We start from the raw sequence: 23817 nt of genomic DNA on the forward strand, positions 1-23817 counted from the left end.
GTAATGTGGTTGTATCGTTAAATTAACTTTCAATTATTAAATTCCATCCACTGCGGAGCATACAGAATGAAAATAGCCTAGGATTTGAACTCTGAAATTCTTTTCCACTTTTATATACTCCCTTCATTATCGAACTTAAACCAGCAATCGCTGTTGGAGGCCCTCGAGTGTGCTTTGTAGTACTTGCAGTGTTCTGGATCTGCCGCTGTGGACCACTTTGGACTTTTGAGCGGATATGATTGTCTTAATACCTATTTATTTCGATTTTAACTGAATAATTCCCCTGAATACGTGATGTATGACTCACGTATTCAGAGGAATTATTCAGAAAAGGCGTGGCTGATGCTTATCTGGACGAGTGTTATTCACTAAATATTTTTTATTGCTTTGTTAAAAGTATTGGAGAGCTCGTCGCCTAATGACCTGATGGTCAATAGCCTGGCATTTGTTTAACAATTAAAACAATTTTCAAGACCCGTTCGCTGCCAAACGTTAATTTAGCTGAAAATTGATAGATCGACCATTGTTCAAATCCCCAAAGAAGTTCCTGTATGGGAGTTTTCGTGATTTTCCTCACGCGTAATGTGGATATGAGCCAGTTCCACTTAGAAAGCTTCTCATGAAGATCTTCCTTTCTTTAGGCAAACAGCTTTCGTATGCATTGCCGTAACCAAAATAATCCAGTCCAAAGCAATGTTTAAAAGCTACAAACAGAACAAGAAACAGTTTCAATTAAAGATGCCAGGGTTTTAATTGGAATAACATTAATGAAGTTTAAAAAATTATTCTGAAACTATAACAAACTGCTCCTTTTATCTTTTTGTTATTATGCCACCATATATTTTATATATGTTTTTCATCCTTCATCACGTGATCATCAATTACTCCAAATATACGAAGCCGTAAAACGCAACAATATCTTAAAAAATTGACGATAACTTAGGAAAAATCCTGTTCACACCTATTTACATCTAATACGTACAGCGACAAGCCTAAATGATCATTGAAATTTAAGTAAACATGCTTACATAGGTAAAGACCTTTCATCTGCTTTACCATTAATTATTATTTGATGATTTACAATCAAAGAGCTGACAAAGCAGACAAAATACTTACAAAAGTAAAGTTGTTATCCATTGTTTGAATTCTTCCGCAAGACCCACTTTTTTACAGAGCTAATTTCCGCAAATTTTAAGGATTTTTCGTAATTTTGCAACATAATTAATAAAAAAATCACGGATTTTTCTGATTTATATTTCTGAAAGTTTCGAGATGGTTTCCGCTGTTTAAATGCTTTTAATGTTTGCCGGCATCCTTGAACAACCATGATGCTAACAGATACCAATTAAAAAAAATCTGTGGGGCGTATAACGTATTACATCATACTATCAGCTTAAATCAAGATCTTGATCTCTTGTAACGATTCTATTAACCCATTAGCCGCTGGTGTTGCGTTGACGCAACGGTCAAAATAAATGCGTATATAAATATAACTACCTAAGATATTTTATCCCAGCACATGATTTTGTGTAGGGAATATTATGAAGATTATTTCTGTAAAAAAATATTTGCCTGCAACAATAATTTTGTTTATAATAATTCATCTCATACTTTAAGCAATATTTAAGCAAAATTTTAGACCAGGTATTTTTGCTGAAAATATTTAACGAAAGAGTCGCCGTCTTTATGAGTGATCTATTTTTAGCCAAGGTCACCGTTTACATTACATCATTCAGATGTTTATATTTGTGTTGGGAAGGGAGGGAAAACAGGTGTGGCGTTGACGCAACGTCAGCAGGAAACGGGTAGTCAATCTCCATTTTCACTCATTCCTTTCGATGTTCTGGTTCGTGTTCTGGTTGTTTAAAAATGCCTAGAACGAGATATCTTACATTAGAAGAAGCCCTTCAAAGATTTTTTCATGAAGAAACAGACGATAATAATGTTAATAATGACCAGAATGAAACAGATATTGTTGTTGTTCCTCCAGAAATTGCAGAGGCTAATGTCGAAGAAGAAAGGAATGGCAATGTTTTAAATAACGATAATGATATTTTACCAAATGATACTGCTGGGGAAGTTGAAATTCACGTAAGAAGTAAGTTTCAGCCTTCTTAAAGCAGTTATAGTCATCCTAAAAAGTTTGAAAAGCAGAAGACTGAAATCTTGAATTGGATAAAAAAGGAACTGTTAATTATTTCTCAGGAAGAACATGAAGAAAAAGATAGAAGAGAAATTATAAAAGACAAAACACAAGGTAAAACTAGTGCACAGATTTTCAATTTTCTTTTTGGTTTAGACATTTACTCTCTTCTCGTTGAACAGACAAATATATACGCTCAGAAAAAAAAAGCCAGAATTTATTGCATCTGAAACCTATATGAGAAGATTTATTGGAATATTATTGCTTACAGGATATCATTCTTTACCTCAAGAAAAAATGTATTGGTCTTTTGATAAGGACGTTTCTGTTCCTGTTGTACGATAATTGATATCACGTTTGCAGAACAGGAATATATGAAGCAGACTTTGCATTTGGCAATAGTCAAATTGACAATACTGATAAATTATATGAGGTGAGACCGTATCTAAACTTACGAAATGTCACCACATTTTACTACTGGAAATATAAAGTCTCTTTTAGATTTCAGACGCGAGAATGCATTATTCCTTTTGAAAACTCCTATTGAGAGTGTAGAATTAGCCAGAAATAGATCAGCAACAGGAAGACCTAGTAAATTCAGCGTTCAAAAACCATTGCATGGAAATGGTAGACATTTTATCGTAAAGTCCTTTGATAACAAAAGACTTTGTTGTAAAGAGTACCATAGCCAGACTGTTTATAGATGCAAAGTATGTAATGTAGATTTACATCATGATTGTAATCAAGCTTTTCATGTTTGAATCTTTCCAATGAAATAATCTGTATTTTTAAAAGAAATACAATGTGTATTTTAATATTAAATTAATTTTGTAGATTTAGAATTAATTAATTCTAATTAATTATTAAATTATTAAATTAATTTTTGTAGATTTTTTGTAGATTTTTAGTGATTTGTAGATTTATGAAACATTATACTGCTAAAAAGTAATCCTGCGCTCCACTCAAAAGAAACATCACACGAGTACAATCCTACTCACTAAACATCCGTAGTCTTTTTCCGCTGACGTTGCGCGAACGCAACACTCGCTTTTTCCACAGGTAAGAGCATTTTTTTAAATTTCAATGTAAATTTATGTTATAAATGCTTAATTTAATATTTGTTATTATTTTCATGAGAAAAGAAACATTCCTTGTAGTTTTGGCAGTTAATGGATTAACACTGGCAAAGCTTGATTGTTTGAAAATAAATATAACTTAATGCCTCGTTATCTAACAGATTCTTTGAAAGAAAGATTAAGTGAAAATCCTCGGCTGCGAAATATTCGCCGAATTTCACGATTTATCTCTCGAGATGTTCCTTAATTTCCAATTATGCCATCCTTCCGGCGATGAAATAACTTATACTACGTGATGCAAGAAAAAATATTGAAATATTGAAGGGGCAAAATTTACTTTAACGAATCTTTATATTAAATAACACACTATATCTAATATATCTAATATTAGAAGACTTTTTTTTTTAAATCCGTTTTAGTTATACTTAATTTCAATGCAGAAGTGCTGACCTAATATATAATGAGATTAATAAAAAAAATATGAGTATAATTTGAACGCATTCTTTTTCTATGATTAAATTCTATAAATTACTCCATGTAAATATCAGTTCAGCATTCAGGATCTTACGTATAATGGTTCAAAATTGGTAACTGAGGCAGTTTTAAAGATATCCCTAACGCTCTATGAAAAATATCGAATGATCTTTCCACGTTCTCGCATAACCCTTAGCTGAATATTTATTAATAGTATTAGTCAAATAATTAAACATTTGAATTATATTTAGCTGAGAGGCAAACATTGCTCTTAAGAAATTTTTCGTTGAACGCACTAACTCGTTATGGTTTCCAGACTCTGCAGATGGCTATTGAAAGCGTTCAACGTTTTGTTATCTTGATTGGCTAATGTCAACGTTTTGTCCTCTTAAATTGCTTTTTGCAAGGAGTTACATACATTCGAAACCTGTTGAACTCTGCAGACGATCTACAACGCAGGCGTGAAAAAATTCGCCAAATTTCCTACTTGGCGAAAGATGCAATGACGTTAGCTAAACCTTTAGGTTTGCAAAGTACTTGAATATAATTTATGTATGTGCACATTTTGTGCTGTAGAAATAACGTTTTGATAAATGAAACGTGTCATGATGAATCTGTAAATGTTACTTCGTTTCCTAAGATAAAAATATTAACCATTTTAATGCAGAAAAATTAAATAGTACCCCAAAATGAAAATTGACAATCCGCCGAAATGGGTTTGTGGCGCCCACTATTTTTCAATATTGATACTAATCGAAAAAATGCTAAAAAACAAAGTGATATTCGGCAAATATTTATTTATAACATGATAAAGTATGCTATTTTTTTAATTCAGCAGAATTTCGAGGATGTATTCTATGTAGCAGCAGACTTTTTCAGTACGGCACTGCATTTTTTATGAGATAATAAAGGGCTAAATTTGCTTATGTTGAACGAATGGGCAGACATTTGTCAACAAACCGCCTTAAGTAAAACATCACTCGTATAAATAACATGGCATTCTTCTTTGATAAGCCTAACTGCAGTACTGAAACATATTTTCCTAATTTTATAAATTGTTTTGTTGCCACTTCTAAAAAACTAAACTAACAATAATTATTACTGGCCAAACGACATTAAATAAAAAGTTAAAGAAAGTGAGTAACGTTAAATTGAAGCACGTATAAAAGAAAGTAAGTAAAGTTAAATTGAAGCACGTATAAAAGAAAGTAAGTAAAGTTAAATTGAAGCACGTATAAAAGAAAGTAAGTAAAGTTAAATTGAAGAACGTATAAAATAAAAACTACATTCATCTGAAAATCCAACAAAACCACTGTCACTTAAGGGTAACCTCCTTCATGGAAAAGCAATGATCTGCTTTCTAGAAATCATTTCCAGTTCAGGAACGGACTAATCTATATTACATAAACTGCTATAAGAAAAAGGTTTCAGCTGACGAACATTTCGGATGGGAATTAAGTTCGTGGACTGAGGGGTGACCAGACAAAAGCCCACTGGACGAAAGCGCACACGACAAAAGCCCACAAAAAAGACCCCACTGCGATAATTGCACACGCGACTAATACCCACACCGATGAAAGCGCACATTGATAAAAGCCCACACAGATAAAAGCCCACATTGATAAAACGCCCACATAGATATAAGCGCATGCTGATAAAAGCCCACACTGACAAAAATCCACACCGATATATATGCTACGTCAAAATTAATATTATTTTTCCTTTTTTCTTCAGCTTCACAAAGCAGATTTATGAATAAAGGTAAAATAAAAAATAAATTAAATTAATAAAAAATAATTGAACAATTAATTTAAATAGCGGAGCACATTTCATTTTGGGGTCTGGCTGAATTAAACTCCTATATGTATACAGAACAGAGAGTCAATCAAAATAATACAACTAAAAACATATACATGTATGTGTAACTTTGTTTTTATATTTACGCGACAAATGGAAGTGCCCTGGTATAAGTCCGACAAAGGGAGGTGAAAGGGAATACTGGCCACACTGCTTCTTTTAATTCTACAAAATTATAAAAAGTATAAAATGTATGTAAATTTTCATCATATACAGAGAATAATTTAAAACTAGAAAATTTTGCATATAATGAATTTAATATGGTGAATTAAAGCCGAACTTTCATTTCAACGAAAAAAATAAACGTACCGTCTTCTATTATGATTAAGAAAACATTTGTATGCGCTATCACAAACACTGTTTTAATGGTGAGTTAAAAGCACGGTTTCAAATAATCTAGTTAAATTTTGACTCCTTGGATTTTACATAAATTAATTTCCTTCCCACTTGAATTTTCATTTTTAATCAAAATAATTAAATTTTTCACTAAGTCATAGCTATTTTGGATTTCCTGAAAATGTGTGCTGTTTTTAAGTGGGCATTCATATTGTAGGCTTTTGTCATGCAGTTTTCTAACTGGCCGTTGGCTATTCAGGCGGAAAACCATTGCGTTCCTTTTCTTTTGCCCCCAGCTGTGTGAAAAAGCAGTTAAAGAGAGAAGAGCCTTGCTTAATTACTTTATCCCCTATCGAACCTGGGCTGCCAAAGAACGGCCTCAGAAGGGAGAAGGTGGCAGAAGCGAAATTAAAGGTTGGTCAGGAATAAATTAGAGGATTTTAAATGTTTTTTGTTAGTTACTAGAAAATAACAATATCTGAAATTCGGCTTGTAACTGAAAGTTAACCCCTATATTGCATTTCTTTAGTCTAGTTCTTAAATAAAGTTTTATCTAAGGATTTAGTTAGAATTTCAATTATTTTAAAAATTTCTATAACTGAAAAACGAAAGGAATTAAATATTTCTTAACCATTTTTAAAGGGATAATTCACTGTTTTTGCAGTAAAACTGCAGAGAGGAAAAATATGCCAGTTCCTGATTCGATAGTGTCTCTAACAACTTTTTGATGAACTAATTAAACATATTTGTTATATCGAAGCAAAGCCATTATTTAAAAGTAAAACTACTGAACTATTTCTAAAAAAATTAAATTATTACATATATTAAAATTTACGTATAAGTAATATTTTTCATTTTAACTTTCATATGGTTGAAAACGCAACCATATGAAAGTTAAAATGAAAAATATGAAACCATATAAAAGTTAAACTATTCGAATAATTTTAGTAACGAAGGTTTCTGAACTCAAGAACAAAAGGATTTAAGAACCATGAGCCTAGCGTTGTAAGAAAAGTAATCTTGCACATTAAAAGTAATTTTTATTTCAATAAAAAATATTATGTTACTCGATTGACTATAAACGCTTAAAAACAGTTCATTTTAATTTAACGTAATTATTTATATACAAAAAATTTCAATGAAACAAATTTAAACAGCATTTAGAAACTGAATTTCACTGCAACACTTCTTTTGTGGGTCTTATGCTATTATTACATGTTGAATATTATTTCTCCTAGATTAAGAAAAAGAAATACATAACATGTAAAAAATTATTATTTAGAAAAGCTATCAAATTAAGGTCATTTTCTTCCCCTCGAAATACATTGTTTTCCTTATACGAGTTTCGTATTCTGACAGCACAGGAATAGTGGCCACATAACTTATAGGAGATATTTCTTATAAGCCTCGTGTGTTGGCGATCAAGTAGAAAAAGTGCATAATAATGGAGCTACGTTTGAAGAATTTTTTCCCTTATCGAATGAGTTGAAAAGTTTCTAATATCTTCTTTTCTAGCATGAAATGTTTCACCAGTTTTTAAGGTTCTTTCCTAAGAATAATTCATTAAGCAGAAGTTAGTAAGAACAAGTAAGGTATACTTCAAATTTGATCTCTTCGTTTATTAGGTCTGGCTACCAAATAAACGTTTTCGAATTCAACATCAAATTTTAAACATAATTTTCTTTTAATTTGTGTCTTAACGTTTATTAAAAAAAAAAACATTCACGTAATCCATCATGTAAGTTTAATATAACAAAAGTTAGTATAAGAGAAGTGTGACAAATTAAATTATCTGTGCATTCAGTCACTATTAAAAAACTAATTCTGTCTAGACTTTGGGTCCTCAATCAGGAAACAGCCCTAAGGGGAATTTCACAGTTTCAGAGAGTAATTTAGTCAACCTTTTCTTTACGTATTAAGTATTTAGATTTAGTTTATAAATATAAAAAAGCACTTTTATTCAAATTTTGGTATTTACCAACATGTTTTATACTTGTTTAATTTACATTAAAAATAATCTATATTTAAACAAACGGATATGTACTTTTCAAGTTTTGGGAAGGCGAAGTTGAATGATCTTTTTGCAATGGTGAAAAGGGCACATGAGGGAAAAACTGTTGAGAATCACTGTTCTAGACTGAGCCAACTTGAATTAAATATAGAATTTTATACTTTACGGATCTTTAGTTCTTACTGTCGAGTCATTAGGTTTTTTTTTATGCGGGAGACTTGAAAAATAAGCAATGCCCTCTTCGAGGCTAGAGCCTGTATTTCTCGAATATGAGCCGATTGTACTAACCGTTACATCACAAAGGCATTCTGGAAGGAGGGAGAAAATATCTTATATACTCCTTCTTTTAAAGACGACTGGGTATTGGAGGACCCAGTCGTCAAATCGTCGTGGAGAAGAGTCATCATCCACCACCATTTTTTTTTCAGTTCAGGTGTCATGCTGGAGACGTGAAAAATGAGCAATGCGCTCGCCGGGACTCTAAATTGAACCTCTCGAATACGCGCCGAGTGTGCTAACCGTTAAACCACGAACGCATGCTGAAAGGAGGGAGAAAATACTATCCTGTTATGTATTATTTCAGCATATACTGTCAATTCTACTTTCAGCTTCGTCACCCGAATGTAAATAAGTTAGTAAGCAAACATATTTAGGATGCAAATGAGTTAAGAGTATTTAAGGCGAAGCTTTTGAGATTGAAACGGAATGCGAGAATTGGCTACGTCGACTTCTGCTGTCAGGGTTTAGACATTTGCGGCCGTTGCATTAAGTGCGTCAGGAAGTTAATTGTCTGAGAAAGCCTGTTAGGCTAATCTTGAATTCCTCTATTTAATTTATTACCTTAAAATGTTAAGCTTATTAGTTGTGCTGATACTTTAGCAACTCAATATTTTGTTGATTGAGTTGTTAAAATATCAACACAACAATTTAAGTATTGTTGTATGGTTGTACTGATACTTTAGCAACTAATTCGTCAATACTGAGTAGCTAAAGATCAGCGCATCTATACAACAATATTTAAATGTAAGCAGTAAAATGCATAAATATGCTGAATGAAGTAAGCTTTCTAAACAATTTTATAGTGCTAACTTAATTTTGATAGTAAACACTGATGTAAAGAGATCATGTTTGCAAACACGACCTTAAAGTACATCATCTACATTACGCCTTTATCATCTACATTACGCCTTTATCATCTTCATCACGTCTTTATCTACTGCAATATGTAATGTCCTGAAACATATCATCTTCATCACACCTTTATCTACTGCAATATGTAAGGTCCTGAAACATGATGCCTATACGCATTACAATAAATAACGCCATAAAACATGCACCTGTACAACTATGTATCGCTATATAGTATATCATGTAATGTAATGCATTTTACTTGATATAATTTTACCCCTGGCGGTGGCAGAACTTGCAGTGTTGGCTGGAGTCACAATTTCATTATGACTCGAAGACGCCGGAAGGTTGTTGTTTTTCTAGTCAGTGTGTAGAGCTAATGTCTACTTACTTCAGGTAAATATTAGGTGGCCCCTTCACTTCTACGTGACATAACACCACAAGCAGTGGTCTATATGTTAAGCACAAGGTGTACTCTTGTAAAGAGTTCTCTTGGATAAAAGGTTGCAACCTTTTATCCAAGAGAGCACGGCAAAGCCTCGAAGACTATATGCCTGAGGAGAGAGATGCCTTCGTGGAAGACTTTCTAAGATAAACTGGCTCGTATTATATGTTACACATGGGAAAACCCATGAAAATCTCCATGCAACCAGCCCATTCCCGAGACTCGTACCTCAGACCGAAGTACCAGTGTTTAGTGATTAACTATTTTTTAAGGTAATATGGCTGAGATTATGCTTTTTTAAGATAATATGCTCGTCAATAGATATAATTCACTATAATTATTTTCTAATGGATAAATGGAATTAATTTAATCTAATGTCAATTAGAAAACGACTATTTACAATAGGGAGATTTAAAAGCACTATAACTGTAATTAAGAGCACTGTAATTTTTCTATATAACATTAGCTGCTTTCTGTGTATTTTTCATGTTATATAACTGATATCCATACGTCTAGAACAAATATACAGCAAATGCAAGACAAATTATTAAAAAATTACAATTTGAAACATTAATACTAATTTTCTATTACTATATATAATATTATTAATGAATGATGAATTTATATAACATGTATACTTAGAATCTAAATATGGTGAACTTTGAATCTGATGACTCTATAAATGTATATTTATGTAGTTACGACATTTTATTAGATGTTTTTATATACATAGTTCTTTGTAATCTTCACAATCTCTAATAAAATGCTGCTCATATATTACTATAGTTTGAGGTGACTGTACTTAAATTTAAATAGATATGTTGACTTTAAGAAATGTTCCATTCCCGCCCCCCGAAAAAAAATAAATAAAATGAAAAAGAACGAAGTCGAACTACATTTTAGATTCTATATACTTTCTATATTTTAGATACAGGAAAACGATATGCTGTTCCGATATGTTTGGAGTTTATTCAGTATGTCTTGCTCAATAACGTTTTCTAATATGCTAAGAAACACGTAAATAAAATATACGATCCACGTTTTTTTCTGAAAATACAAACGTAACAACCAGATATTCTGTAAAAAATGATGACTGAGTAATCTATACCAGAGATGGTTTCCATATTAAAAATAATAAAAAATTGCAAAACTGAACTTTGTTTCCTCTAACCTCCTTGTTTCTTTCCGCGACTTTGGATACACCTTACGGCAGTTCTTCGAACTACTGATTATTGCAACTCCGATCATGTTGACATATCTGTTGGTCCAAATGCTTAGAATGGAGTTAATACGGTAGTATATTATTTTATCTCAACTACAAAATTTTTCGCCGAAATTTTTTATTGAAATTATTCACTGCCGTCAAGATGCAGCCTCCGCCAAGAAAGGTACTATAAAATTTCATTAAATGATTATAATGAAAGGAATGCATTTAAAAAATTATATCCGCCTGAACTTAAAATTATGTATAGATTATGTATATAATTATATATTAATGCCGAAGACGAACTTTATCCATATTTAATTAAGAGCAGTATTCTTATATTTTCATGCAGTAATTAACAAATTCATTAGAAATTTATTCAGGTGATCTGCGTGAGGAAGTTTTCTTGTGAAATTTTGGATTCTCAAAAGCCATGAAAACGCTAAACATACTTAAAATACAAAATTTTGCATTTTCAATTAAAATATAATTTAATATATGTGGCAAACTATAATTAATACATTTTTTTCTCCCTTTTTTTAAGATTTCATTTTTTTTTTTTGTCAAACTGACGATCTTACAATATAAAAACGAAAATATTGTTTAATTATGAATCTTCCATAATATTTTTTAAAAGTAGAGATATGTATTATAATTGAAATGTTACAAACAGATTATTAAAAAAAAGCTACTTCAATACTTTGGTTTTAAATAGATAACCAATTCGCTTGTTGTTTTAAGAAATTAATAATATTTCTCTATTTTTGTGTGTAAATTAATTTTCTTGATCAGAAATGAATATTTTAAAATGATATGTATTGACATGATCACAATAAAAAAAAATTACTATGAAAGTTGTAATACTGCTTCAAAATGAAATTAAACCTGGAGTAATGCATATTCATGTATAAAGACAGATTTAAACTCAACATGAACCATAAGCAGATGCCAGATTAGAGATTTCTGAAACAGAAAAAGGGGTATATAAAATCTCAGAGTATTTATTTGAAAAGATACTAAAAAATTAAAAATAAAAATGTAACTAAAACAGTAACTAATTGTAATCAGTTCACAGTACAGTAATAGTATTTTGTCTAATAATCCTATTTTTATGCGAGAGAATAGGTTGCCTGTGTGTTATCCCATCTATAATATGAATAGAACCAATTTTTAAATGAATAACTTGACCACCAGGGCTTTAAAGGAATGATTGAATGATCTTGAAATGCCTGTGCAAAGAAGGCCATTCTGAGGAATTCTAGGTTGATCTTTAGATTATGGTAACTTGGCGATTTTTTGGCGACCAACTCTCTTACAGCAACCCTCTATTTTTTTTTCCCCGCCGCCATTTTGTCTTCACGAAGTAAAGACATGTTTCTTTACTTTTTATCTACTGAACACTTCTTCCAACACTCTACTAGCCGAATTACACTTATGCTAGAAATTTTATCTAACAAAACTGCTTAATCATGACAAATATTCACTGCAAAATTGGGAAAAAGTGCACAATACCAGACTCCTTACGCGTTTTTCAAAATAACACATACACATAAACCATGTACACGTCGACTTATTTTTACTTAAAAAAGCATCCCAGAATTACACAAAAATGGCATTGCGCACACTCTTCACTATATCCATGTACACTGCTTTTTTCTCATAAATTAGAAAAATTTCATGAAAATACATGACAATTTTCTGATTCTTTAAACCCGGTAAAACGAACATATATGAAATTACCTGATCGCGAAAAAGTATATACCCTTTCCAAATATGAACCTTTCCACATATAAAATAAATAAAATATCCAAAAACTTTTACCTCTAAATTATCTATTATATTATAAACGTCACCAACGAATTCATACCGCAAGCATTACAAATACTTAGTGTCAAATATTTAAATTATTTCCATGCACGTTTACTTCAACTAAAACGTATACCGAATTCCTACAAACATAAAATTCACAAAATAACTATCATTTAATTAAAATATCACTAAACCATGTACACGTCGACTTATTTTTACTTAAAAAAAAATCCCAGAATTGCATAAAAATGGCATTGCGCACGCTCTTCACCATATCCATGTACACTCCTTTTTTCTCATAAATTAGAAAAATTTCATGAAAATGCATGACAATTTTCTGAATCTTTAAACCCGTTAAAAAGAACATATATGAAATTACCTAATAATGAAAAAGTATATACCCTTTCCAAATATGAACATTTCCACGTATAAAATAAATAAAATATCCAAAAACTTTTACCTCTAAATTATCTATTATATTATAAACGCCACCAACGAATTCATACTGCAAGCATTACAAATACTTAGTGTCAAATATTTAAATTATTTCCATGCACGTTTACTTCAACTAAAACGTATACCAAATTCCTACAAACATAAAATTCACAAAATAACTATCATTTCATTAAAATATAATTAAATTCAAAAACACTACTTAAAATATAAATAAGCACATACATTAAATTAATAAAAATTAGCTTACAATCCTAATTACTTTAAACTAAATCATTGCTAATAACAATTTTCCCAATAATACCAAATTATTTTATTTCCACCTTACATTTAGAACAATGCATAAAAATAATATCCTCAAATAATTAAAAATACTAACTTACGTAATCTTCTTCAGAATCTTGATTACGTGTCCGATAAGCTTTTCTTATTTCCTCCGCTAAATAAAAAGCAAGTGTATGTGCGCCTGTTTCAGGATCTTTAAAATCATACTTATAGTTCACAGCAAGGTACCAGGTAAAATAAATAACTTAATAAAACATCTTTACTTCTATCTTGCACAACCTTAAAGAAATACTTATTACTACCCCTTTCAATCCCACTAAATACCCATTTCGAATTCACTTTAGTTAGGGCCATGGGATCCAAAAATTAACGAACACTGTTTCACACAACACAGAATAAGCCAAATACAAAATTTCCAGATTTTTTTCCCGATTTCCCCCCTTTTCCGATTAAAGAACCGTAAGTCGCCCATTAATATCACATGACATATCCCATGATCTCTCATTTCCCTCACACAAAATAATGCGTAATTGGAACTGAGTACTGCTCACATTATTTCCAAAGTCCCAGGTAGTAACATTTATCGCCTCCAAAATGTCACCAAACTACCAGTTACCATATTCTAAAGATCAGCCGAATTCTAGTCTGTGATCGTCCTTGTTCAGAAATCCATTTTAAAATTTTTGCTAGGCTATTGGAAATTTTTTAAATGAATCAAAGGTTTCAAAATCATATCCGGAAAGAACAAAGAAATAATAAAGAATAAAGTAAATATGGCAAAAATATTAATATAAGAAGAAGCGTATATTAAATGAATTAATTTATGAAGGTGTTTTGATTAATTTTTTTATTATTATGAAATCTTTTAAATGTATGATTCTTAATTTTTTCCCCTTTTTTTAATTTAGGGTAAAGTAACAACCCTTTTAAAAAATGCACACAGTGAACAATTGGTCAAATTGCAAATGAAACATCAGCAAGATTCTGATTTCTTAGATGATATTAGGTAAATGTACATTATATATTTGTTTAATAATCTTAGAATTTTGCATTGCTTAACCTTTTGGTGGTCATGAATGAACTCGACTCGCTTTCCAGTTACACTCTGCAGTGGGTGCAAATGAACCAGCTCACATTACAAATTTATGACTAACAGATATCATGTGCATTTGGGTAGAAAGAATCGATTAATCTCTTAGTTGCTGAAGGGCTAACCATTTAAATCAAACTCTTGTTGAAGATTTGATTAACAGATATCATGCATATTTGGGTAGAAAGAATTGATTAATCTCTTAGTTGCTGAAGGGCTAACCATTTAAATCAAACTCTTGTTGAAGATTAATCTTTTTCATTGCAATAAAATATGATGTTAAAATTTTTCAGGACATCAGAAGTATGTATATTCAGAAGCATATGTAAGGTTGATTATTTTAATAAACAAATAATTAAAAAGATGACATACTGTAAAACATTTTATTGACAGGTACAGGTGGGCGGGATATTAGAATTTCACCATTGATCATATAGTCTCGCTGCACTGATTGTGCCATTCTGTTCCTATTTTGAGAGAAAGAACAGAATGGGATCATCAACCTCTCGAGAGAACTATTGGCTCACTGTATATTAGAGTACTCTCTTGCTGCACAGACACTATACACTTACAAACAACTCTGCCTTTACTGGGATTTGAACCTGGCCTGTTGGTACGACAGTCAATTTACCTAACCACTATAATGGCTGGATGGTACTTTTATGCACAGTATTTACTTTGAAAGCAAGAATACCAATTTAAGAGATAAAAGCAATGCATTTAATTTAAAATGACCAGTAAGCAACAGTGTTGGCCAAGATCTGCATAACCCCTTAAGGACCAGCGTGTGGAGAACAAAGCACAGGCACAGGATCAAAACCCCCTGAAATGGAATGTTGCCATCGGCACACATATTTTCAACAGTTAAGCCTTATTTTACCAAAAAATTCATTATTTTAATATAATGACCTTAATTTTTAAAGTTTTTTACTTGATATAGTAATTCTTAATATGCATTAATATAAAGAATATAACATTAAAAGAAATAAATTAAATATGCGAAATGCTAAAATTGTAAGTACAGTCAAAAGTCGTTAATCTGGACTCGTCGGGAATTCGACGATTCCGGATTATCGATTTTTCTGGATTATAGATCATCAGTTTAAATCTGGTAAGAAGGCATGCAGAAATTATAAAATTAAAAATATGAAACCGTAATTTATGAAATAAAAAACAATTATGATCTAAAAGGTATCAAAATTTACAAAAAAAAAAAAAAAAAAAAAAAAAAAAAAAAGCTTAATATTTAATTGTTTACTTTATTAAACATTTCTTTCAATGTAAGTTATTTAAGTTGCTTCATTTTATGTGATAATACTTTCTCTTTAATTCTATAAACAGACATAATTTCTTGTTCAGTTACAAAGTTCCGCTGTTCGGGTCCTATAATTGCTGTGTCGAGAATACCGACTAATTTGTCAATCAAAATTTTTTCGTTTTCAATAACCTCTGTGTCACTTTCTTCACCATCGGAAGCGAATTATAATGACGAAGAATTTGATTTAAATCATATCAAAGACGGAGTACATCGAGATGAAATACTACATTTAGTAAGGAATTAGGCTAATCTTTGGAATATGGTAACAGGTAGTTTGGCGACATTTTGGTAAGGCGATAAAAGTTACTTGCTAGGACTTTAGTAGTGTACATGGATAAAGTCAAGAGTGTACGCAATGCCATTTTTGTGCAATTCTGGGATTTTTTTTAAGTGAAAATAGGTTGTTGTGTACATGGATGATACCGTGTATGTGCAATTCTTAAAATCGCGGCAAGCAGTTTGCGATTCTGCACTTTCTCCCAATTTCACACCTAATCTTTGTCATGATTAAGCCCTTTTGTCCCATAAAAGTTCTAGTATAAGCGTAATTCGGCTAGCAGATTGTTGGAAAAAATGTTGAGTAAAGAAAAAGAAAACATGTCTTTACTTTGTGAAAACAAAATGGCGTCCAAAACAAAACTAGCAGGTTGCTGTAGCAGGGTTGGTTGCCAAATTTTCGCGAAAAAAATCTCCAAGTTACCGTAATCCAAAGATTAACCAGGAATTATAAGCCAAATAAAATAAAAACATCTGCCCTGAAGATAAGGATAGTGCTGACAGATCAACTTCCAATTCATTGCTCGCCGTGGCGTTCCCCCCCTCGCCGCAGAGCACCGTGAAATTGACAAACAGATTTCGGAATGGTTAGAGAAACAAAGGATATGCCTTTATCCATTTTTTTGCAGCAATTCCACTTTTTGTTTGATGGACATCGAAACATACTTTTGCTTTGTAGATCCTTTGGGAGCTCCAGCATTGGAAATTCTATTTGACATAATCGAAAGTTCAAGCTTACTTTTATAAAATTGCTCTAACAGTCTGCAAAAAATAATAAGCCGGATCCAATTCGAAGATTAAGGAACAACGCAATCTGCAGCATTAACTGAAATAGATAATTTTAGATTATACCGTCCATTATACATTAAACGCGCATGCGTAAACGTATTATGCGCACACGCATATGCACAGCCGTATAGGTCTTACGCGCAGAAAGTTTGTAGCTTTGAGGTCCAGATTATGGATCATTCTGGATTATGGGTGTCCGAATTAACGACTTTTGACTGTATATACATGAAAACAAAAATTCCAATTTAAAAATTCTTCTGTGTGTAGAATAAATGGCTAATCTTTGGAATATTGTAACAGGTAGTTTGGCGACATTTTGGTAAGGTGATAAAGGTTACTAGCTAGTACTTTAGCAGTGTACATGGATAAAGTCAAGAGCCATTTTTGTGCAATTCTGGGATTTTTTTTTAAGTGAAAATAGGTCGACGTGTACATGGATATTGTCTATGTGCAATTCTTAAAAAACGTGGCAAGCAGTTTGCGATTCTGCACTTTCTCCCAATTTCGCACCTAATCTTCGTCATGATTAAGCATGATTTTTTTTTGTTCCATAAAAGTTCTAGTATAAGCGTAATTCGGCTAGCAGATTGTAGGGAAAAATGTTGAGTAAAAAAAAAAAAAGCCTTTACTTCGTGAAAACAAAACTAGCAGGTTTGGTCGCCAAATTTTCGCCAAAAAATCGCCAAGTTAGCATAATCTGAAGATTAACCGAAGAATTCAAAATGAGGATCAACACACAGGACAACACACAGGTCTTTTTTCACCGAGCAAGTAAGATGCTCCATGCATTAGGAAAGCTAATGTCTTTCCCTTTCTGTAGTAATGCTGTGAAGTTACTTATTAATGAACCAAGAAGGCCTACGTTAAGTTTTAATATAAGTGTAAAAAAAGAACAACTATTCTGAGTTTAAACGTCACGCGGAAGTTCGGCAGCATTACGCCTACTCTAGTCAGCTAGATGTGTTTTTCCACATTCTAACAATAACAACAAAACCAAAAAAACACTTTAACCCTTTCTGGCACGCTACCTTACAAAGTTGGAATTAAAAAAAAAAAAAAAAAAAAAAAAAAAGCCAAGCAGTCTAATTAGGACTAGAAGAGCATACAGGTAAAATATTGTAAATATTGACTGATTTAGGTACTTTTCTGTTTCGCCGGCACAAATCTTGCCAAGGAGACTTTATTGGGGACAGCATACAGTATACACATAAAAAATTTTAACAAATGTTCGTTCTACGAATTTTTTATTTTCAAGGCATAAACATTTTAATATCGTTTAAAATTTTGTAAAAAGACATACTATGCCTTCATGGTTCAACAACCTGATTCGCTGGTTCATATCACGTGACTCAAATGATCTCATCTTGCGTAAACTACGCTACAAAAATCAAATTCTCTTAGTAATTATTTACATTAATTACAAGTTAAATCTTAATTTGGAACACAAGGTTAAATCCAAGAATTATTTCAATTCGTACGAATAGCTTACGTAGAAATTATGTAAAACCACAATGCTTTACTTCGCTAGTGCATTCTCATTAGAATTCATGAATTTAATCCTCGACTTTGCCTTTTCTATATTTTCGCCTTTGGATGAGCGGTGTGATTGCATCCTAATTGACTTAACTTCTACAAATTGCCTTCAGGCATAAAATTGAACTATCTGGCAAAAATTCTATGTAATTGTATCTGTGTTGAAAGAAACAATCAATCGGAAATGAAGAAGAATGAAATGGCTGAAATGGCTGTGAAGACAGAAATGGCTGTGACTTGTTTTGAAAATGAGGCGTAAATGAGCGAGGATATTCCGTTCGGCTTCAGTTGTACCATTATTGGCGACTTTATTACCTGCGCCGGCAAAACGGAAAAGTACCCTGATTTAATTTTGTGGGTGTGCCTGAGGCAGGCTCACTCAATTTCAACCAAAAAAATGGCAAACATTCTAATTAGGACTAGAGGAGTACACAGATAAAATATTGTAAATATTGACTGATTTAATTTTGTGGGTATGCCCGAGGCAGGCTCACTCAATGAATGGAGTTTCGAAAAGAGTGCTGAAATGAGCATTGCTGGAAAGCCCGTAATAGTGTAAAAGATTTTGCCTACAATTAAAAAACACAAGATTCTGTTTATCATAGCAGATTTAGCATTACCCAGGGAGCATCACGATGATTCCTGCTACACCCCTTCTAAAAAAGTGTTTCTCTGCTCTCCATATAGGATTCACTATATGATGGCAGTTCATTTAGCATTTTCATCGCTTCAGAAATGGTCAGCACTTTCAATCCATTTGTAAATTAATTAAAATCAGAAAAAATAAACGAATATTATATCTGCAATTAAGAAATTATAAATTATGAAGTAAAATTAAACATCTATAGTTCAAAACTATCAAAACGTAGAGCTAATGAAACTTCTTTCAATGAAAGCGAGATAAAAAAAGAAAACTGCTTTAGTGAAATAAGAGAGCTAACTAATAAAAATATCCCTGACATTCAGAAAAACACTCCTGCAATTTCTTAGTTGATAACCAAACGTCCTCCCCCTCAAAAAAAGCAAAAGTTAAACAGGAAATGATACAAAGCTGTGCACCTCCTTGTGAATGGGCTCACCGAAGAAAATTTTGTAAAATGTGATATGATTGTTCATCTGGCATTTCAATAATCCCATTATGGGCATACCAGATGTTCATTTTTCAATTTTAGGCAAGATTTCAAGATAAAAAATCAAAACTAAGATAGAATAAAGAAATGGGTATACAGCCAAGAAAATAACATAAAAATTTGTTAAAAAAAAAAAAATCTAAGATTTCTCTGATAAATGAGAATATTTAAAAACTAAATATGGCTAAAATGTATGGACTGGTTTTTGTTGTGCTGCCATCTAGTGTTAATAAAGAAGGTTAAAATTAACCTGTAACCTATAAAGCCTTTTTCATTCAGTTTTTCTGTGTGTACAGAGGGAATGTTTTGGTGTGCCCAGACTGAGGGTTAATGCAGAGGCACCATTATGAAGATTTCTGACTTTTCAAAGAGTGGCTGACCCACATAAAGATATAGGCACCTTTGTAATGGGGCACCCTAATAAAATGGTTCCATATCCTGAGTATGACGGTAAAATGTTTTATATAAGAGTTGCAAAATTTTACTGCTGCTACATTTGTTGGACATTTTAAAATGCAGCATTTTCTGCTTCCAAGGAGCAAAAAAGAAATTTGATTTAAATTTTGCTGGATTATTTTTGTAGTATTTCCTTATAAGGCATTTTCTCCCTCCTTCCAGCATGCCTTTGCATTGTAACGATTAGCACACTCGGCGCACGTTTCAGAAGTTCAGGTTCAAGTCCGTCCCGCGAAGGCACTGCACATTTTTCGTGTCTCCCTCTTCAAAATAACCTAATGTCTCTACAGTGGCTTCCCAACTAAAAGATGGTGGATGTTGATTCTTCACCAACAGGATTTGGAGATTGAGTCCCTAATCCCCATTTGCCCTTTAAAAGGGAGAATATATATAAGGTATTTTCTCCCTCCTTCCAGCATGCCTTCGTGGTGTAATGGTTAGCACATTCGAGAGGTCCAGGTTCTAATCCTGGTGAGGGGATTGCACATTTTTCATGTGTCTACATCCTATTATTATGATCCCCATAATGTAAATGGTGGTGAGATTATTGAGAAATCACCAGCGCAAACCATTATCAAATGATCAGCAGTATCTCCTGCATTTTTTCCTGTCTACCACAGTCTTACTGGCCATTTCTTACTCTACTAAGCAAAATTGAACACTCATTAATTCTTTATTTCAGCAGTATATAAATGCGACTGCTGTAGTAAATGACAGATGGTTATGAACTTATTACTGCTTTGAATGCTGACGTGTTTGTTACAGTTTTTTATGTTGCATATTCAAAAAGGTTGTTTTCCAAAATACATCATCATCAAATGCAAATCTGAACGTTCCCGCTTTTGTGGCAAAATATTATATTCCTGCAAAAGTTTCACAGAGCTTTCTTCTTTTGCCTGCAAATCCCACAAACGCATGCTTCAAAATTCAGCTGAAAACCAAAAATATCGCAATTTGCCATCAGAGTTTCTAATACAACAAAAACAGCTTGTACAAATATTGCGGCATTTCTTATTGAAACTTGCAGTTATTGGTATAGTTACCTGAAGAATTGTTATGTGCATGGTTGCCAGAGTTTCAATTTCTAACAAGGTGGTTGCTATAATGTAAAGTATCCTTCCACAGTACTGGTTATTTGATGGGTTATTCTTAGAAATGTGAATTTTTTCTCACTCAGCCACACTCTTAACTAAACTCGTTGACCATATACAGGAAGGATCAGTGATTTATTTAAATCGTTAGCGAGCATATAAAACAGAGAATTTCCGGCAGGTTTGAAACATTTTGATGAACAACAGTTGCTTATATACAAAATATTGGAAAACTGCTGCAATTTGTTAAGTGTGCAATAAAAATCGATATGGCACAGTTTACCTTTATCAGGAGTTTATGCAGCCAAAGTCCAAGAAAATTTTTCTGATATTTTAAAAGCAGTCATGAAACATGTCAGTCACAAAGTATATATGAAAAGTTAACATGAATTTGGTGATTATCCTAGCTTTAACTTGGTGTTTAAAAAAATAACATGTAATAATAATAATGTACCAAAAAATTGCATATTTTTGACTTTTAACTTGGTCAGACTTATATAAAAAAAATATAAGGGTTAGAGTAGAGAGAAGGGCACCCCTTGTATTATCGTGAAGTTTCATTTATCGCCAAGTTGTTGTTTCATTTATGGTAGCCTGAGTAGTTGAATGTTATGGAAACCCTATTATGACATAATCGGTTGCATGATTGCGGTAAATTCATAAGGGCTTATGGTGTGTGTGTGATGGTTAGGAAGTATATTGCTTGTTTTGTGGTTTAGACAGTAAAATGGCTGAATATGGTAAGATTAATTTGAAGTTTCTGTATGATTTGGGAAGAAGGGGGGAAAGGAGCATTACTTGACTGGTGTGTAAATGAAGGTTTACTTAGTAGCCATTATTAGGTGTCCTGTTTGTAGGAAGGAAATGCGTATATTCAAACGTTGCTATGTAGGATAATTTTTACTTATATTTTGTGAATTTATGTGGGGACGCCATTATACAGATTCTAGTTCCGATGATTTTAGGAAGTTTTTGGATGCCATTAAGGAATTTTGTTTGACTGAAGACGTGTTAATTCGTGAATAAGGTAAGTGGATATTTCCTTTGTGTAATGCAAAGATGAATTTCCTTTTTTTATGTTATTTCATTGTTTGATTTAAAATGTAGTTTATTGAGATCATATATTTTTTTGTTGGCTGCTCCTTTGACTTTTTAAGTGAATATAGTTTGATGTGTACATGGGCAAAGTCAAGGGAGTGCACAAAGTTTAGTTTGTGCAATTCTCTGATGTTTTTTTAAGTGAAAATAGGTCGATGTGTACAAGGATAAAGTCAAGGGAGTGCGCAATGCCACTTTTGTGCAGTACTAGAATTTTTTTTAAAAAGTGAAAATAGGTCAATGTTTTGCGCAAAAATCGCTGCTATACTAGCCAAAATAACAAATCAAAGAATTGCACAAACGATATCCATGTACTGCCAAAAATCGTTAAGTTTCACCAAGGGGTACCCATAAATATACTTTTAGCTGAAATTTAGGGGTAGATTGAAACAATATCAATTTTAAAAAAGAAAAGTTAGTGTTTCTTTCTAATTTTTGTTAAAAAAAACTAATTGTGTATTAGGTCTGTGTACTTAATTATCATGTGTATCATGATCTCTGAGAATTTCATTCTTGAATTCTTTTGTAGGAATTTTACTAAAATGAGAGCAATCATTGAAAAAGATTATGCTCAGGTAATTCTTTTTATTTTCTCTTCTTATGCAAATGTGTACTTCATAATCATTTGAAACATCTTACACTTGAAACAATTTATTCTTAGTAACAAATATTATAAAATTGGAAAAATATTAAAAGTTAGAAATATTTCTTTCAAAATAAATATTTTTTAATAAATTTCTCCAAATTTTTAAATAAATCTATTTTAATTATTAAAAATACATTTTTTTTTCTTTCAGTCTGTGAACTAAGAGTCATTTTTGGAAGCTAATTAAATTTTTATTTTCTAGTGAAAAAATGTAATACGTTTGCATGCACATAAAAACGTTTTTGATACAATCAGTGTTTGTAAAGCCAGACTTATTGCCAGTTACTGAGAAGAGGGCATTTTCTGATTAGCTGCATCCTCCATTTGAAACATTTTAGTTGAAATTATTGGAAGAGTTAAAGCAACAAGAATCAGTGCAACATTCAGAAATCTGCAGGACTAGTTTTGAAGGTTTAAATACCGAACCTTTTTCTTTAGGTGTAGAAGTGCAAATGATGAAAGATCATTAACCATGTCTTTGAAACAGACATGCGAAAACTTGGTTTTTATCTGAATTGGGAGTGCTTTAGGCCATTGGCTTTATGTATACATAAGTGCAAAGCACCGCTATAATGGGTAAAAAAATTAAACTCTGTAGCAAACTACTGTTGCTACCATAGCATTTTACTCTGTGATTCCATCAAAGAGACTCTAGTCGGAGCTGTTGATAAAAGTTTTCCGACAGGCAGATTGTAGATTTACTGTAATGTGGTGCCAACTAATGGCTGTAGGAAACAATAAAATGCATAGATGCAAAAATCTGTGAAGTCTTTGATGTACATAGCAAAAACCGATACGGCAAAAATTACACGTCATGTCACATGAGATGAGTTTAAGCTACATGGCAAAAAATCGAAAGGGTTGCCTTTTATGTTCCTATTTTGTTTATCCTAGCAATAATATTAAAAAAAAAAAAAAAAACTTTGAAATACGTTTCTCTTCATGAAATGCCACTGTGATCATAATTTAATTGATATTTGTAATTTTTATGTAAAGTTTTGTTTGAACAAAATAGATATAACAGAATTATGCAGCTATTGAAATCTCACAGTGGTTTCTTTGTAGACTTAGAACGAAACTTTGAAGATCTAAAATAAAAATTCTTTCATCCCCTCAATTTAATACTGATGCAATTCAGAATCTCATATATTATTTACATGCCTAGATAG

At 32.0% G+C, this 23817-nt stretch overlaps 1 protein-coding gene across 4 annotated transcripts in view; it reads left to right on the forward strand.

Moving 5' to 3' along the window:
- Nucleotides 1-10714: 10714 nt before the first annotated feature.
- nwk (FCH and double SH3 domains nervous wreck) overlaps nt 10715-23817 on the forward strand; it is a 152620-nt gene continuing 139517 nt past the window's right edge. For 3 of the 4 annotated variants that reach the window (XM_085815891.1, XM_085815893.1, XM_085815892.1), the window contains exons 1-3: nt 10715-10858; nt 14130-14227; nt 22532-22577. In XM_085815891.1, coding sequence (XP_085672017.1) covers nt 10838-10858; nt 14130-14227; nt 22532-22577 — 165 coding nt within the window. In that variant the 5' untranslated portion in view covers nt 10715-10837. The remainder of the gene's footprint in view (nt 10859-14129; nt 14228-22531; nt 22578-23817) is intronic. The other variant, XM_085815894.1, reaches the window with a different exon arrangement.

Source organism: Stegodyphus dumicola, chromosome 4 (assembly GCF_044657685.1).
Source record: "Stegodyphus dumicola isolate Sdum_Otavi_A_Nest chromosome 4, ASM4465768v1".
NCBI lineage: Eukaryota > Metazoa > Arthropoda > Arachnida > Araneae > Eresidae > Stegodyphus > Stegodyphus dumicola.